Genomic DNA, 12,903 nt, shown 5'->3' on the forward strand with positions numbered 1-12,903 from the left:
CCACCAAAGACAGGAAGTGATGCATCACTGATAATTTCCCATCCTTTCCTCACCATTTGTCACTTTCAAAGCTGTATCTTACTATTAATAAGCCTGCTCAAAGTATTAACAATCATACTGAGTTGTTTTCATTAACTATAGATGGTGAAAATAGCAAAAAACCAACCCAGAAGTTAGAATAATCTCCCTCAATTAACAATAACAAAGAGCCAGTGTTACCTGAAGGACCCATGTATTTAAAATGCGTCTTCCTGCATAGCTTTATTGCTATTTAACTTTTATTAAAAACAGGTAGCAAACTCACCCACACACCTACAATACTCAAATCAAATCAACAACCTCTCATCAGCACATTTAACAGTGAAAATTTGAGATGCGTGAAGATAATGATCGTAGCACATGGTCTCAGTAAAAATCGTCTCATCAAACGTCTACTTTGTGCAAGACTTCGACCGTCACAGGCGCTCTTTTCACTTCCTGTCATTGACCTATTGCCGCGACCCAGCAACACCACACTTTCCACCCGGCGTCCTTTTTATTGCGATGTGAAGTCATTGTGAAACCTGCACCTTTCCTGCAGAATCAATACCACTCACGAGCATGGACCACTGACTATCTGATAGAGTCACAACACTTTAGCCTGATACAAGAAGTGCAAACAGATGGATATGATTCAGTTTATTGAAGAATATAAAATATTTACAATCATATAAAAACATTTACATAACTCAGTGATGAATGTACATTATATACATGTTGAAATGTGAAGGCAGATCCTCATTCTTCTCCTTTGGTTTCTGCATGCTGAAAGTATTCCACAGATTCATAAACAGGTACCTGACACTGAAAGAGACAAAGAAATGGATGCATTAGATTATCACAGTTAATGTTGTCTAATGTGCACAACATGAAAAAGAGTAGGTGTGAGAAATATGCACTCATTTTGCAATTATTTAGAAACAGGATGTCAGCTGTATTTTTGTAGTCACAAACCTGTTAACCCTGTAAAAACCCACTGTTGCAAAAATGCAACAGTTTTATATTTTGAATTTCTACATTTCTGTTTTTTTCTGTCAAGATGGGGTGCTGAGTGTACATTAATGAGAAGTAAAATGAACTTTTTTGATTTTGGCAAATGGCTGCAATGACACAGAGAGTGAAAAATTTCAAGGGGTCTGAATACTTTCCGTACCCACTGTGTATATCTATATAGATAGATAGATAGATCGATAGATACTGTGGATAGATAGATATGTATATCGATAGATATAGATAATATGCTATTTTTCTCTATCTCTATATTTATTCTATTTTTATTTGGAAATTTTCTTCTGTATTTGGGTCTCGGGTTAAACTGGCTTAAAATACAAGCAAGACTATATAAAACTGCTCTTTAGGATTGTGCAGTACTGTAGGTGTTCTCTCCACTAAACAGTAGCAGGATCATATCAAAATGTGTTTTATTTCTTTCCCATCTGATCCTTCCTCACCACTCTGAACCCTGGCTGCTACTCCTACTCACCCACTGAGAGGAGCCTCTTGAGGAGCTGGTGCTGTGCTTGTCCATCTCTGCCTCCTCAGAGTCGACGTGGGGAACCTCGTAGATCACCCTGGCTGCTTGGGCTGAACACAAACAGACACATATTCACATTAATAACAAGACTGTTGTATAAAATGATCATGGCAGTCTCTCCTGTCAGTCTCTACTACTGCTTACCTCTATCACTAGTTCTACTGTTACTACTACTACTGCAAAGATGTTACTAATACTCCACCCTATGTTCTATATTCTCCTTTCAAGGTCACTGATTGCTAACAGACAGGGACAAAGAGTTGCACCAGGGTTTGATTGAGACGAGTATTGCTTTGTTTCCACTGAAGCTCTCATGTCACCACACTTTCTTGGCTTGTATCACAAACATCCTGTTGACATAACTCCATTACTCGTCATACTCTGCATCTTGTCTGCGGTGTGCCACAAGGTTCAATACTTGGTCCCCTACATTTTTCACTAAAATGCAACCCTGTGATTAAATTAGTGACCCTATTGCATTTATCTGTTCTCTAGAGGTCAAAACGGATTTTTTCTGCTTGTCAGTTCAAACTTAATATCTTGGGACTTGCTGCTTGGTTTATAGAAAAATGCAGTAAGTTTGCTGTGTTGTATCGCTGATTCTTTTTGAAATGCCAGGACATGGGTGATTGCGATTTTTTGCAACCAATAATATGTTTTGACACTAATTTAGACTCTTTCGCTTGATGAATTGAAGCTCACAACCTTACATTGCTATAAATTCAGGGTAGATCTAAGATATTCTTCTGAGATTCTACATTTTGGCTGTGGCGTACCACAAGGTTCAATGTTTGGTCCAATACATTTTTCACTACAATGAAACCCCTGTGATGTCCTGTGATTAAATTCATGACCCCATTGCATTTACTAGTTCTCTAGAGGTCAGAAGTGTTTTTTTCTGCTTGTCAGTTCACCCTTAATAGCTTGGGACTGACTGCTTGGTTTGTAGAAAAATGCAGTAGGTTTGCTGTTAAGTATCACTGATTCTTTTTGAAATGCCAGGACATTGGTGATTTCTATTTTTTTGCAATCAATAATATTTTTTGCTACTAATTGAGACTCTTTCAGTTGATGAATTGAAGCTCACAGCCTTGCAATAATATAAATTCAGTTTAGATCTAAGATTCTACATCTTGTCTGTGGAGTGCCACAAGGTTCAATACTTGGTCCCCTATATTTTTCACTAAAATGCAACCCTGGAATTTCTCGTGATTAAATAAATGACCCTCTGGAATAGGTTTTGCAGATATGAAGCGGGCTGACAAGCGGTAAATGAAACCAACCAGAAGTTCTCAGAAACTGAGACACAGTAGCATGAAAACACTTTCTGTGGGTTTCTTATAACTGTCTGCCACATGTACAGGTAACTAAGATTTAAGTAGCAGCTGTCCAAGCAGCTAGTGACCAATCTTCTCTGTGAAAAGGATTCAGAATCAGAATTCAGAATTCAGTGTACACGGGGCTAAAAAAGCCCAAATTCTTTATGTTGACAGTTATATTTCACAAAAACCAGAATACAACTATAAACTAGAGGATTAATATTTATGTTCACGTTTTGAGCCGCAAACCATGAGACCTGTCTTTTACCTTGTTCGGAAATCATTCAAAGACTTTCTACCCAAGTTTAACTCAACTAGTTTAAAACTACTCTCATAAATACTTTATTTTATAGTAAAGATGAATTCATGTCTTCCGTGTCCTTTTGTCTGCAAGAGTCCACATGGTGTTCAAACAAATCTGTTATGAGGAGAGATTGTTTGAGGAGATTCTCCGATATCTACGGCTTTATAATTCATCATTAAAAGAGTTGCGATGGAAATAGTCAGTGTGGGGCTTCAGAGGTGCTTTGATTTCTAAATCCTTTCCATCAACTGTGCTCAAACACAGCGAGAAGTTCTCTTACCTAGCCTTTGGGCAGACTTACTATTCAAGTTCTAAAATTACTGTTCACCCAGTGTGGTCTAGACACCTATAGCCCAGTCTATAACTGTAACTGCTTCATGTCAATCACAGCTCTATGTTCAGAAATGTGTGGTTTTTTGTGCTTTATATGAAGGGAAATGCGGCCATATGTGTAGCTGACTGACATATACCAATTTTAGTATGAACAGAACCGTATGTGTCACCACTATGAAAGTCTGCATCTGTGTACGGAAATGCAAAAGCCTTTAATTAGCTTTAACAGTAGGTCCAACGAAACCTATGGAGAATTATCATTGATTTTTACATTTATTTTGTAGAATTTTACTGTTCATTGTTGGTATTTTGTGACTTCATTGTTCACTGTAATCGCTCTCATCAGTGCTGTTTCCAGCAGTGAAAAAAATTAGAAAAGCCTGCAAATGCAATCCTGTTTTCCACCATGTTAACCATATTAATGATATCTGTTAACATGTCAGTGCATTATTCAGCCAAATACTCAGTTCACTGTAGGTCAAAAGTGATTTTGTGTGTGTGTTCGTTTAAATTTAATATCTTGCTCTGTTTATAGAAACATTTTGAAATGCAAAGACGCTGGTAATTGCTAATTTTTTAGTTTTTCTAAAGATTAATAGTGTCAAAGAGTGTCTGTAGATACACCTTGCAATAATGTAAATTCACAGTAAATCTAAGATTTCCGTTCCCGTCTGTTTCTCAACTCCCATTAGTCACAATCACCATACGGTATTCTGCTGAAATCATTACTTGCTATTTTTGCTTTCCAGTGCATTTCACAATAATGACTGAACAGAGGAAACCCTAGCAGAATTTCTGGGAAACTAAAGCTACTCTGGAGAGTAAAATACCATTTGTTTCTGGCTGGTATCTTAGGATGGCTCTATTTAATAACAAATGTATACAATACTGATGAAATGTAATTATTAGGTGAATTATATTGGGTTTATGGTATTCAGAGCACTGGGAAATACATTTGACTAATTTTATTGATTACATTTTTAATAATTAACCCCGTAAACCTGCTGTGAAAATGTTTTTAGACTTTTTTCTACTAAATAAATAGCACCATGTGAACGATACCATGGCTTTTCACTTTTTCCTGGTCTGTAACTACAGAAATAACATTTACAAAGAACTTCATTTAGCTTTTCTTGATCGTTATATTTATTATTTTAAAAAAATATGGCTAAATATGAAAACAGATGAAAACCTATTGTTTTTTTTCTTCTTTTTCTTGTCTTTGAGTTGAAGAGAGTAAAGTTTATGATCATGCCCAACCATGCTTCAATGGTGAAGTGAATTAGTGATTAATTGTCCTTGGCCATATATGAATAATTGGTCCAAAAATCGCAGCTCTTTCTTAAATTTTCAAGATTAAAATAATCTTAACAATTGCTTCGAAGCTTTTATTGTCATTTTTTCCCCATTATTGAACAAAAGTCTCATGGTTTAGGTTGTTGCTTCTGATTTTTTTGTGCGAATTCACAAATTCCCTACAAGGTCCATGGTTGTAAACGGTTAATTAGAATTTTTTTTTACATTCTTGTTCAAAAATCTAATTCTGAAGCAACAATTAAAACATGAACATTTAAATTTTAACTGAGCGGTAAATATCCATTTGGGAAGTTATCTAAAAATTCTAAATTAAAGCATTAAAACACATTTTTCATGTAATTTTGAAAGAATTGTTGGATGCTGCAAGGATTTGTAATTGTCTAAATTTACATATGATCCATGATGTTCAAGATGCGGATCAACGGAAGCTCAAAAAATTTCACAAATTAAGTTTTCGGGGTTTAAGAGGAGTTGTTTCTTCCATGGTTCACACCTTTAAGAAGAATCCCTTTGACATATCTGACGGTATGTTCTCTGAGTAAACATAATGTAAAATGCAAACAAAATAGTCTTCACCTCTATTTTATTCAACCCAGATGACTTGGGTTTCTGGTGAACCCACCAATTAACTGTCTGGAATTATAATAATGCTATTATTGTACCTCGTTTCCTTCGCAGGTTGCAGAAACAGGCGACGGTGATGAGGAACAATGGAACCACGACAGCAACAGCAACTATCACCGGGGTTTTTAGATTGCTGGCATCACCTGAAGATTGAAGAAAGAAAAAAAACAAATATTTCAATGACAATTCAAGTTGTCGTTTTTTATGTCTTTATAAATTGTGTTTTGTGGTTGAATTAGAATGGATACCCAAATGTTTGGGTTCCGATCAGACCGGATCACACTGAATACACTTTACTGTAAGTCCCATCCACTGTTAAACTAGATGTTAGTCAAACCATTCATGCAACTGTATTAAACAGCTTGCATTTCTTCCCCTACCTCCGTTGTAGTTGTAATCTGTGCTCTCCAAGTCATTAACCGTGACCAATGTACCAGTTCCATTTCGTTCCACTTGTAATGGTATCTCCACAAACACTCTGCAGATGTATCTCCCCGAGTCATTTCTTGTGATATTTGGAAAAGTCAGAGATGAACAGTCATTTGTGTCCTTTTTCAGAGATCCTTGAGATTTATTCTGCCACCACATTTGCTTCTGGACTGTTGTTCCATTCTTCAGCCACTGCACCCACACTCTTTCAGTGTTTTCAGTCCAGCAACAGGTGATGTTTACCGCCTCCCCTTCCATGACGGAAACATCAGGACTCTGGATCACAACAAGTGCGTCCAATGAAACACCTGTGAAAGACACGGTGCAACATTTCGATGATAAGACATTCCAAATAAACAGATGATGATAAATCATGATTTCAGAAGCTAAATCAATAGATGAAAATCTACAAACACATGTCTTTGGCATGTCAATTGGACATAAATATCCTGTAAAGGTATTATAGTCATTCAATCTATTACCATTAAGTGTATAAAGTCGCATACATTTATCATTTTGTGGTTGTCTTTACAGATTTAGCAGCTCATTAAACTGTAACCAACTGGGTTCGAACCATAAAATATTCTCGATGCTAATTTTACGATATCCTGAGAGCACATATCTAATGACACTGATCATAACCAAAGATTATAGAATCTACAGAGGAGGCAATAAATGCAGTCATTTCAAGAGTGCAACAAAAATTTAACCATTGTGTTTCTACTTACTCCAAGATGAGAGTGTACAGAGAGAAGCGAGAAGCATGCTGCTCAGTAGAAGCTTCATCTTTCCAAACTGTTTCAACACTGAACTCGACTCGTCTCTTACAGCAGCTCAAAGTCCCTCCCATCACACGCTCACAACGGGCATCGTCGTTTCTTCAGAGTTCCTCTATGTTTTCTGCAGAGAAGTGTGAAAAACCACAGCATGTTTCTTCCTCCTTCACGTACCAGGCAGCTATAGATCTGCAACAGAAACTCTAGCTGAGATTCACGTTTCTCACGGTAGAGTAGGAAGACGAAAGTCTCCTGTTTATTTTACCCAAAAGTAGAGATACTGAAAAAAGGAAGCCAATAAAACAGATGTTGGGTGATGCAAGAATGAAGATGTTACCTTCGTCTTTGTATAGTCTTGTGTTTCAGCTGTTAGGAGACATTTTGTACCCGAGTGCCCCAAGTGTTTCTATATTTTAGTGTCTGTGTTTGCAGAAAATTGTTGGAAAATTGTTGGGTTTTTTTCTCCATTAATCTGTGTTCGAAGTTGAGATCCAAGCAGTAGCAGCTGGAACATATTTTTTAGTACTACCACCACCAGGGGTCCCCAAAGCATAAACTTTAATTTCTCCACCAAGGGGTTGGCACCTTTAATCAAACTTCAACTTGTACACCCAAGCTTTGTTTAAAGCACAGGTTCAACTATGGGGCTCCTGTATGTTTCTTTAAAGTTTATTTCTTGTTGTTTTGTTGCTTCATCCTGTAGAGGGTAAATGAAGCCTGTCATGGCTGACCTGGACAGATCAGTGGTTCATTAGAGAGCTAACACACTTAAACAGACAACCATGCATGCTGGAGCCAATTAACAATCATCAGTTAACCTAATTAACCCACACTAGCTCAAGGAGAACATGCAAACACAACATAGAAATGAATCCGGCACAGTGCTGCCATGTAATCACAATGACTAAGATGATTATAAGTGCCCATGCATGTTAGTTTTTCTCGACTACATTCGGCCTTTGTCTTGCTTGGTAGTTTCTTCCTGTTTAAGGCTGATGTGTAACGCTGATAGGACAGAAGTCACAGTGAGGTAATTCACACTTAAAGTGTGCTCAGGCTGCATTGGACTTCACATCTCTACATGTGGTAAATACAAAGGAATTACAAAAAAGGCTTGTTTATGCCCGAATTCAAGGTATTTATTGATGTTTGAATACAACACAAAGATCTCTTGTGTCTCAATCTTCTATCCGAGTCCCAGCAAGAAAAATGGCACTCACAGTCCACTCAAAGTTTAACCAGTCAGTGTTGGTACACACCCACTTACCTTCTTCTGCCTCAAGAATGTATCTGATAGAGATTTTAAAAGGTTGGTTCAGAACATGCATGGAAATTCAGGCTGCAAGAAAATGGCCTGCAAGTTCCCGCAGTGGAAAACAGCTTAATATTATAACGCATTATAACTGATACAATTGGAAATGACCACAGCCATGTCATGAGTCAATATATAACTGAGGGACTTTTGAAGTCCATGGGATATATGTTTATTAAGAGTAAAGAAACTAATGTTTTTATGTTCATTATGATCATGTCTTTATAAATTCCATCATAATTATTATGGAAACAGTCACTTCTTAATAAAAAATGAGTGGATATCACTAAAATGTCAATTAAATAACCGTCCCAATTGAATAACAACCACATTCTGATTAGATAAACAACAATAAAATGAGCTTATTCAAAAGTTGTTTTGATTTTCTTCTTTTTATTAAGCTGAGATGATCATGACAGATCTTTCTTTTTTGGCAATATATCAGATTTTATAGGGAAAATAACAGATTTTATCACTTTCAACTAAGTTACCCAAAAACACCTCTCAAGGAAGTGTGTTAATTCCAGATCACATGCAGCATTTTCCACATGCTGCTTGGATCATTCGCTTATCTCCTTATCCTTCATCTTCATCTTCCTCTCGTCTTTGGACCGATCTGGGATTATATCTAGAAGAACCTGAAACATGACATCAGTCAGCTCCATCAATAACAATCTAGTGCTACTGTGTGGTTGAGAGATGTTGTCATCATAGTTGAGTAAAGTGATACCTGGTGTGTTCTTCTGAGCTTTAGTCCTTAAATAGAAGAAGAGGCAGCAGAGGGGTGTGACAAGGAAGAGGATGGGCAGACACCTCACGATGTAAATGTACACTTCTGGAAGGACAGCAGCTGAAATTCATCAGAAGAGACAGCTGATCAGGTACGCGCAAGTTGTCATTATCAGTCATGCTTGAATCACTATTTAACCACGCCTGACGTACGTCAGCGGGGTTACTGCATTCGCTTCGGTATCTGGCTGGGTAAGAATGTATGTGTGTATGTCCGGTCAGATATCTCTGCAAGTGCTGAAGTCACGATAATCAAACTTGGCACTGAAGATCAGTCTAAGGTCCCCTGCTCAGCTGTGGAGTTAGAGGTCAGCAAGATAAAGTAGTAAGGGATATACGTAGGATGATCAAAATTGATACAGAGTATCATGCATAGGCGTGATTCTGCCCTCTACTGGGGGCTCGTCTAGTTTGAGTTCTGAAAATGGCCCAACAAGGCCAGTTCTCAATCATATCATTGAATTACCCTCCATCCGGAACTCTTTTAAACAGCTTGGATTTTTCCCCTACCTCCGTTGTTTTCGTAATCTGTGCTCTCCAAGTCAGTAACTGTGACCAATGTACCAGTTCCATTTCGTTCCACTTGTAATGGTATCTCCACAAACACTCTGCAGATGTATCTCCCTGAGTCATTTCTTGTGATATTTGGAAAAGTCAGAGATGAACAGTCATTTGTGTCCTTTTTCAGAGATTCTTGAGCTTTGTTCTGCCAGAGTTGGCGCTGGATTGTAATTTCGTTCTTCAGCCACTGCACCCACACTCTTTCAAGCTTCTCAGTCCAGCAACAGGTGATGTTTACCGTCTCCCCCTCCATGACGGAAACATCAGGACTCTGGATCACAACAAGTGTGTCCAATGACACGCCTGTGAAAAGACATATTTTATGATAAGAAATACAAAACATTGCACCAAATAACAGCTTTAAAGAACAAACAGAACATAAGAATACTAAATATGTCCTAAAATGATGAAGACCAAGAACATAAATGTCACTTTTGGATATTCTTGTCCTCCATTTATGCACCTGCCTCATGTAACAGATGTTCAAAGAGTACCTTTGTCCTAAAGTACTGACAATCTCCAACATTTCGAAGGATTGTAGTAAGTTGAATCTGGTCTTTGGTTACATTTTCAACCAGCCAACGTCGTGTTGAAGTAAAAGAGGAAGTGTTGTTTCTTCTTTTTGGTTTCCTCCGTTGGTCGGGTAAATGACAAGAATGTTTATCAGTACTAGAAGTCAGAAGGTTGTCATTGTCAGTTATGTTTGAACAACTATTTTGCTTTCTAAAAATGCCCCTGAAAAAGGTTCAACAAGTCCAGTTCTAGCAATCAGAACATGCAATAAACCTTCAAACCATGTTGCTTCAAATCACGAAATATCAATGACTTCCTCATTCGTCTTCACTCGAGGCCAACAGCATTAGCTCAGAGACATCGTTAGAGAAATTTAAAAGTCATGAATTGGTCTTTGAATTATTTTCTAACAGATCAAAGTTGTATTCATCGATTTTCCGCTTTCAGGCGAGAGGTAACGTGAGGATTGATTTTGAGACGCGTTCATCTGTTTAGCTTCTCTGTGTTTAGCAGCTGGTCTCTGACTTTGTTTTTACTGATGTTAAAAAGATTAAAACTCAGACTAAGAATTGCTTACATTCTACAGCCTATATAATCCCCCTATCCAACCCAAAAAATTGGGCTATGATAGAATTCTAATTTTTACCAGTAAAATTAAAGGTGCATGATTGCACAGCTTTAGAAAGATGCTATTTGAAATCTAATAATTATTATTTTTCTACTTACTCCAACACAGGCGGCCACAGAGAGACATGAGTAGCAAACTGCTCAGTAGAAGCTTCATCATTTTAAATAGATTCACTGCTGAGGACTGACACTTTTAGAGTTGCTCACAGCAAACACACAAAGCAACAATGAGCAACACCCAGCTCAAGGGGTGACTTCAAGAGAAGGGTATAAAACCGCAGACCGTCTTCCTTCCGTTTCAGGTATGTTAAAGCCGCCACCTCTCCCATTTTCTTTTGTTCTGTACAACCCTTGTTGACACAGTTTTATTCAGATTAATAAGCAGAACATCAAATGTTTCTAAAACCAAAACGGTGATAGTTTCCTCGACAGATTAGATTGTGTTTCCACTGTTTTCTCCCACTCTTTTTTTCCTGTTGTTTTTCCCTTCTGTTTGTTTGTGCCTCAGACTGTATATAAAAGATGGATGCTGCCTCTGGATCTGCTAATCCAACTTGGAAATTACTTTAAACTGCATTATTGTCACTAACCAGCAGGGGGCGACTCCAAAAAGGTATTATTAAACAGATCTCTATGAGAAAATGAAGCTACTTCTCCCTTAATTAGTTACCTCAGTAATCATATTCTTTGTGGGTTTATGGTCTCAATCACAAGTTTTAAATTTCTGTCAATACAGCAAGATGTTCATTTAGTAAATTATGGTCCCTATAAAAGTAAAGTAGACAATAGAGCAGGGCATGTTTAGGGTGGGGCTAACTTGTGATTGAGAAGTTATAATTGTATTATTATAGATCCTCCCCTTGCTCGTGTTGTTTCTACTTTTTGACAGAATTACAGTAATATTATACCCTTGCTCTATTTTTGCATTCTATGTTGTGAAAACACAATACTAATCACACATTTTAGATAAGTGAGCATATAAATGCACATATAAAGTCAAAAAGTTAAAAATACAGCTGTGTTTCCACGTATTTTTAACAGTTTTGCAGCATGGATATTGTCAGGTTTAAGCCTTTAACAAAGATTAAAGGAAGTAATTTTATTCTCATTTTGCAGGTTGTTTCTTAGATTTTACATTGTTAGGGTGCAGTCAACATGTAGGATGTTGTATTTTTCTGCCAGGTCAGCTAACTAGAGGTGATCTGGTGCTCTGTTTTGGACTGTCATTGTGATGAGGTAACTTAACAGGAAGTCTCTCAACAACAAGCCGCTAGTTCGTCAGTCTTCAAACTCAGAATTGACAGGCCTTTGCCGTCCATTTTGTCTGTGATGTGCTAGATCTAAAGAGACAAACAATGATGGCTGTAAAATCCCAAACCAACCAATGAATTGTCCTCACACCAACTGACCTCATCATAACGCTGATACACACGTGGACAAAATTGTTGGTACCCCTCAGTTAAAGAAGGAAAAACCCACAATTCTCACTGAAATCACTTGAAACTCACAAAAGTAACAATAAATAAAAATTTATTGAAAATTAAATAATCAAAATCAGCCATCACTTTTGAATTGTTGATTAACATAATTATTTAAAAAAAACAAACTAATGAAATAGGGCTGGACAAAAATGATGGTACCCATAACTTAATATTTTGTTGCACAACCTTTTGAGGCAATCACTGCAATTAAACGATTTCTGTATTTGTCAATGAGCGTTCTGCAGCTGTCAACAGGTATTTTGGCCCACTCCTCATGAGCAAACAGCTCCAGTTGTCTCAGGTTTGATGGGTGTCTTCTCCAAATGGCATGTTTCTGCTCCTTCCACATATGTTCAATGGGATTCAGATCTGGGCTCATAGAAGGCCACTTTAGAATAGTCCAACGCTTTTCTCTCAGCCATTCTTGGGTGTTTTTGGCTGTGTGTTTTGGATCGTTGTCCTGTTGGAAGACCCATGACCTGCGACTGAGACCAAGCTTTCTGACACTAGGCAGCACATTTCTCTCCAGAATGCCTTGATAGTCTTCAGATTTCATCGTACCTTGCACACTTTCAAGACACCCTGTGCCAGATGCAGCAAAGCAGCCCCAAAACATTACTGAGCCTCCTCCATGTTTCACCGTAGGGACAGTGTTCTTTTCTTCGTACGCTTGGTTTTTGAGTCTATGAACATAGAGTTGATGTGCCTTACCAAAAAGCTCCAGTTTGGTCTCATCTGTCCAAAGGACATTCTCCCAGAAGCTTTGTGGCTTGTCAACATGCATTTTTGCAAATTCCAGTCTGGCTTTTTTATGAGTTTTTTTCAGCAGTGGTGTCCTCCTTGGTCGTCTCCCATGAAGTCCACTTTGGCTCAAACAACGACGAATGGTGCCATCTGACACTGACGTACCTTGGCCTTGGAGTTCACCTTTAATTTCTTTGGAGG

General features: G+C 37.8%; 1 protein-coding gene across 2 annotated transcripts; it reads right to left on the reverse strand.

The window, feature by feature from the left end:
• Positions 1-664: 664 nt before the first annotated feature.
• On the reverse strand, positions 665-9,498 carry LOC127532379 (uncharacterized). 2 transcript variants are annotated; one of them, XM_051943967.1, is made up of 5 exons: positions 6,628-6,808; positions 5,851-6,207; positions 5,509-5,613; positions 1,523-1,623; positions 665-843 (listed from the first exon to the last, which is right to left on the reverse strand). In XM_051943967.1, exons 1-5 carry the CDS (start codon positions 6,683-6,685, stop codon positions 778-780), a joined length of 687 nt encoding a protein of 228 aa, XP_051799927.1. In that variant the 5' UTR covers positions 6,686-6,808; the 3' UTR covers positions 665-777. The 2 variants fall into 2 exon arrangements, 1 of the variants encoding a protein (XP_051799927.1); XR_007939762.1 differs by lacking the exons at positions 5,851-6,207; positions 6,628-6,808 and adding an exon at positions 9,287-9,498.
• Between the last annotated feature and the right edge of the window lie 3,405 nt (positions 9,499-12,903).

This window comes from Acanthochromis polyacanthus, chromosome 23, assembly GCF_021347895.1.
Source record: "Acanthochromis polyacanthus isolate Apoly-LR-REF ecotype Palm Island chromosome 23, KAUST_Apoly_ChrSc, whole genome shotgun sequence".
Classification (NCBI taxonomy): domain Eukaryota; kingdom Metazoa; phylum Chordata; class Actinopteri; family Pomacentridae; genus Acanthochromis; species Acanthochromis polyacanthus.